Below are 6,060 nucleotides of genomic sequence, written 5' to 3' on the forward strand. Positions count from 1 at the left end.
TCTGCTTGGAGGTTAAGGCGAGACACTTTTATCCAGCCGGGACCAGTGGCGAGACGAGAGAATGGATAGCCTGTTCTGGTGTCGTGACGTCAGTAAGTACGACAGCATGTCGCCTGACAATGAACCTGAGGAATAGCGGTGCTCTGTGGAAGGTTCGGAGTGATGGATGACGGGAAGGTCGGTCAGACGACACCTAGACTGAAATGTGAATCAGTTGCCACAGAAACAAGAACATGATGACGTCTTTCATCCTATTGGCATCAGATGCGGAAAGATTGTGTATTTTACTATCCGATGAAAAGTGTCTTTTAGCAATGCCCACGTCTTTACTCGGACTTGGTAGCGGTTGCGCCCTGTACTCTGGACTAGAATAACGACCCATTAGACAGGAATATCGTGGCTAGCTTTTAGTAAAACGTAACATAATCGAACGTGTTGCAAGTTACAGTTTAAAATCCGTTTCAGAACAACTTCTACCAACATTAATGAACTATGCGGCTGGACGTAGCCAATTATATAAATGATGTGTACCTAGCGCTTGGGCAGAGCAGACGTACTAGTAAATGTAGGAGGATGTTTTGATGCGGGCGCCGTATATAGGAGGAGGGCAGTAGTCTCTTATGTGGACCGAAAATTACATGTAACCAGGAACTGGCCAAACAGGATCCAGGGCAGGCCTGTTCAAGGGAGAGCATGACATAGAACCCGGAGTGGAGCCTGGTACGGAAGCGAGGCTATCCTTCACCGCAGTCTTCATAATTTTTTTTCTCATTAGGGACCATTAGGCCATGCTGATTTGATTACTGGTATATGGATGACAAATAGTCAAGAATCGCTCAAGAATTTTCGTCCGTTTCCAAAAAAAAAAGTTTTCGACCATACCGTAAATCGTACAGAGTAGCTGCAAAATGAGCAAATATATGCCGCAAATTGAAAAAAAATATTGGAAAACGATACTTATGTCCCAGAATGCCAAATTCTATTCCAAAGGACAAGAAGAAAATATAAAGGAATGAAAATGAAGAGTATTATCCAGCATGCCAATAAAATATTACTCTGCGTGTTTAGTCATTTGACCACCTAGATTTCATAATGAAGGCAATTTTTTCCGCACGCTCGCATCAGTTATATACTAGTAGTAATCAAATCAACATGGCCTTATGTGCTGTTTTCTGATTGTATATGTTACTCTGGTAGCTAACGGTTTGCGAACAGCTAAATTACTACCAGATAGCTGTTCAAAATTAATGATACAATCATTAGTGAACATTAACAGTATATCATGATCCCCCAAAATTATGAAGCCTACTTTTTGACTTGGAGGCTATTCGAGCGTGACAAGCGCCCGTCCCGGAGCCTGCTAAACCCATCGCGTCGCTCATCGCTGAGCTTGTAAGTATCGAGATTGCCCAGGCATAGCGTGACGAAGCGGCGGGAAGGCTTGAAAGGTCTTATCTCAAGAGTATTGCCTACGTCACATTGTCACTAGCACTAACGACTTGCTTTGGTAACAAACCAACAAGCGGCTGACGGGATCCCCCCGCATTGATCGGACTTTACGTCATTAACGTTTGTCTGACCAGTCTTTTATCTCCTACATTCAAACCCTGGGACAACCCTTAAATCATGGATCACTGTTCTTTGGTCGCCTTGCATGTCCGTGGACAAAACAGCCCGTCTGTTCCCACTGGGTCTCCTCTTGAGGAGCGGGGCGGTCCGAGTTTTGGTTGCCCAGCAACAAGACGCTTTGGTCAACATCCCCGGTGCACCGCTCTAAATTATTAAGCGCGTTTCCCTGAAACCGGTGTTTGTGTTGCTTTTACTCATAGGAAAACAGAGTCTCCCGATGACGCATTTGTGCCGCGTCATCACCATTCTCCTGCCGCCCACTCGGGGACGAGGCGCTATTCTCACGCCAGCGAACCTATGCTTACTGTCAGATCGGCTTGTGAACAGGCGCTCCTAACGCCAAGGACTCAACAGACATGTTATCACACACAATTTACAGGTTTACCTGACGCATTTTCCTTTTCATCTGCCTCGGAGCAGATTTACAAACATAACAGAGGTATCCGAGAGGCTACGTGGCAACCTGACGTCATTAAATTACCAGATTGCCAAACAAGTTTGTGGCAGGAGCGGAGATTTCCCCTGCTCAACCCGCCGGCCGGTTTTAGTCCACTCCAACCGGAGACCGACCTTAATATGGCGGGGAATTCGTGTTCTCCACCACTTCTTATACATATTGCCGAACGGGATTCATAGTTTGCCACGGTCACCCAACTCCGCAGGCAAATCAGTACGACTTCAGGAGACTCGAGCTATGTATGTTCACATGGACTTTAATTCTTTCCTCTCCCTCCTGACTTGTTCTGAAACATGCCGAGACTCTACATAAGGCAGACAGAAGGTTTCCTTACAGCGGCGGCACCATATACACGATAGTACCTGGACACAATTGTAATAATAATAATAATAATAATGATACAACAAAATGGAAGGCAGAATTTTCTTTCATTACCCCATTAACCTAAATTAAGATACTATGCATAATAATATGTACAGAGGCAACAATACAAATTTAACATAACATCTACACTAGACTGGAACAGCAAAGCAAGTCATCAGTGTTGCTCACTGACCGGCGATAGTTCTTCTAAGCATGCCCTGTTCCCCGGGCATGGAAGCTACCTTCTCAGTCTGCAGACCCAAGAAAGTGGCACTTCATTCTTAAGGTTGTCTGCTGCAGTTAACTTGGACAAAAATTAGATCATCATATTCTTTTGGAAAAGCCTTTATGTAATGCTATAGACACTAGCATCAATTCATTTATACAGTTGTATTCTGTACAGAATTCATTGAAAGACAGCATGCCTAGGTGACAAACTCAGGTGAGCTACACAGGTATAACTCAGGTGAACTATGCAGGTATATATTCAAGTGTTATACAGATGTAACTCAGGTGAGTTGTGCATTTATAACAATGTAACCCAGGTGAAACTCAGGTGAACTATAACACATTGTGTTGTTCTCAAGTCCCCATAGTTCTGGGCACTTGGCAGTGAAACTGTCACATAGAATTCATGTCCCCTCAAATTTACAGGCACCTGTACCCTATACAGACCTCCTGTACCATATACAGCCTCCATACCCCATATAGACCTTTCCACTAGGGCTGTAGATGTTGTTGTTGTGTTCTAGCTATCAATTCCACAATTACTTGACATAAAAGTTGTTAATATGACCTTTGCAGAAGTAGGTTAACAGGGTTAAGTACAAATGTTGGCAGTTTCACGTGTTCTGTGTTAGCTTTAGACTGGTGCAACAAACTCCTACTAGATACTCCAATCCAAGTTCAACCCTACTAGTGGCAAACAAGTGGACACAGTTCTGACTTTTAATCCTTATCTATAGTGAGGGAAATGTGCTCAGTTCTTGCTGTGAGCTGGGTTGTTCTGACAGAAGGTTGATGTCCATATTGGGATGTGATGTTGGTAAGGTTTGACCACTCCAGACCCTCCCGGTGCCAGGAGCCTCTCCTGGCGGATTGTGCACGACTACAAGGGCCTGCTTCTGTTAGTACAGCTGTGTCGTTGGCCAATCACAGGCTGCAGCTTGCTGGCATCGTCCACTTCAGCAGCTTGGTCGCAGGTGAATGACTCTAACCATTGTTGCTGTGTTGACTTCCCCGCCAGGTTCCCTACCATTGTTGCTGTGTTGACTTATACTCCTGTGTGTCACTGTGATGTACGGAGCCACAGGAAGCTGCTTCAGTTTTTACAAGCGAGCAGAGCAGGGAACATGTCTGTCTCCACAGATGATGCAGGTAACACTTGTCATTCTCCACACAGATGGTGTAGAGAACACTGCCTCCTGCCTAGCACTGCAGGTAGACGAACCCGACATAACATCAGGTAACACTGCCTTCAGGGAGTGTCATGTGTGGAAGAACTATAAAATAAAAGGACTCGGTGACTCCCGTGAGTGGCTAGAGCTTGTTCCTGTGTTTGGTGTGTGCAGAGAGTCTAGTTGTCTAATGGTTTACCGGGTACTTAACGTGAGTTTCAGGGTGAGGAAAGTCATTCATCTTCGAAGCTTCGCTGTCAAACGAGCCTCTTAATTCTTCTGCATAGCACAAGCCAGGACAGTCCACAAATCTTACTTTATTCATTAAAAACAGAGCTTCTGCAGGAAGCGATGCAGTCTGACGTCTGTCCATGGCACGGTTTGACAGGCAGCATTTGTAAGGCTTCACGATCCCTGATTATAGCCCATAGGAAGGGAGGCAGGAGCAGTTTGGGTAGAATTGTCAATTATGTATATATAGTGTCATTTCATTGGTTTCAAGTCCGAGTACTGGGCAAGGTCATCAGTAGGACACACATGACCAGCCAGCAGGTAGAGGTCAGAGGTCAGTATGTTGCCTCATGACCTGCCAGGATGTAGAGGTTAGAGGGCGCTGTGGGGTCGTCAGACGGACGGCTCTCCAAGACGATCATTCTGGAGTGAAAAAGAAATATCACCACATTCATTTATTTTCATTTTACACAACATAAACCAACACAACAACAGATAGTCAACTTCATCTGTCAGAGGACCTTCAATTGTTCCTTGGTTTGTCTAAGTCCCGCACACTGGGAGTGTGAATGTTTGCAGGAATTTCTGATTTTTAGGTCACCTGGCACACAAAGTTTGTCTGTTAACACACTTACATGTGCAATACAACACACAAGCAATGACTTCAAGAGGCCACCATTACTGATACTGTGATTTACAGTGTCCATTGTTCCCCTAACATGTACATGTACAAACATGTCTCATGAAGCCATCATTATTGATACTACGATTTCCAAGACATGTACTTTGTACCATGACCATTACACGGACCACAGAACTCTGGGTAATGCAGGGGGCAAACAACACTTTCCCATGACAACACAAGGTGCATGCATATGTGAGCGTGGTCCAGTCTATGTTGTCATGGTAATGACCTGGCCTGCCCCCTACGTTACTAGCATGCGAAGGGATCCGTGAAACAGTCTACTCGCATGTCAACAGTTTTAGAACTACAGGCTTATGCACCCTGTCAGCTGGAGTCTGGGTCTGTGGGGGTCTTCTGCCCACCCAAGGGAGACCGGCAGCCTTGAGGAAGGAGAAACACCAGCATTAGTGACGGCGGCCTCTCCAGTCATCAGTCATGGGGGAGGGGGGACTCCATCCTTTTAACATGTCTTTTTACATCACTTTTCTAACAAGTCTTCCAAGCCTTCAACTGTACATGTCTTCAAGGAGTAAATCAAGAAATGGAAATGTTTCAGTTGACAACAGCTCTACTCGCTGACACCTGAGGACACCTGTCAACTCACCTGTCGGACCCTATCAATCTGAAGATGCGGCTCTTGTCACAGATTTCTTGCGTTACCTGCAGAAGGAAGGAAACTGGTCAGTCATGTGTTAAGGGGAGAGCCTGCCTGGCAGGTTGCCATGTTGAAAGACTGCCTGGCAGGTTACCATGACAACTGTAATGTTGAGAAGCCTGCCTGGCAGGTTACCATGACAACTGTAATGTTGAGAAGCCTGCCAGGCAGGTTACCATGACAACTGCAATGTTCAGAAGCCTGCCTGGCAGGTTACCATGACAACTGTAATGTTGAGAAGCCTGCCTGGCAGGTTACCATGACAACTGCAATGTTGAGAAGCCTGCCAGGCAGGTTGCCATGATGACTGCCATGTTGAGAGGCCTGCCTGGCAGGTTGCTGTGCCAGTAGGATTGCGTGTGAGCGGCTCGTTATCGGCTTTCCTCTCCCATTACAGCTGAAGGTGAGGGTCGGCCCAGTGGGAGGGGTCGTGTGATCAACATTCACACAGCTTTCTAGAGGATCTGGCTTAATTACATGTTATTAAGGACGGTGCAAAATCACATGTAATTTCAGCATGACAATGTAGTCATTTTTGGCCTGTTTACAATTAAATACACCTAGGGTACAGGTATGAACACACATGGAGGTAGGAAGGAGAGGACAACTGATATCCAATATTTTTCTCAAGTACAAGGACTTG

General features: G+C 45.6%; 1 protein-coding gene across 6 annotated transcripts in view; it reads right to left on the reverse strand.

Annotated features, from left to right (window-relative positions):
- Positions 1-2,322: 2,322 nt before the first annotated feature.
- The window catches only part of LOC109470965 (mitogen-activated protein kinase kinase kinase kinase 5-like), a 34,885-nt gene continuing 31,147 nt past the window's right edge, over positions 2,323-6,060 (reverse strand). For 5 of the 6 annotated variants that reach the window (XM_019770069.1, XM_019770068.1, XM_019770067.1 and 2 more), the window contains 2 exons: positions 5,367-5,422; positions 2,323-4,500 (listed from right to left, as the gene is read on the reverse strand). In XM_019770069.1, the coding sequence (XP_019625628.1) occupies positions 4,413-4,500; positions 5,367-5,422 (144 nt within the window). In that variant the 3' untranslated portion in view covers positions 2,323-4,412. The remainder of the gene's footprint in view (positions 4,501-5,366; positions 5,423-6,060) is intronic. The other variant, XM_019770066.1, reaches the window with a different exon arrangement.

Source organism: Branchiostoma belcheri, unplaced genomic scaffold (genome assembly GCF_001625305.1).
Source record: "Branchiostoma belcheri isolate BF01 breed outbred unplaced genomic scaffold, Haploidv18h27 scaffold24, whole genome shotgun sequence".
Lineage (NCBI taxonomy): Eukaryota > Metazoa > Chordata > Leptocardii > Amphioxiformes > Branchiostomatidae > Branchiostoma > Branchiostoma belcheri.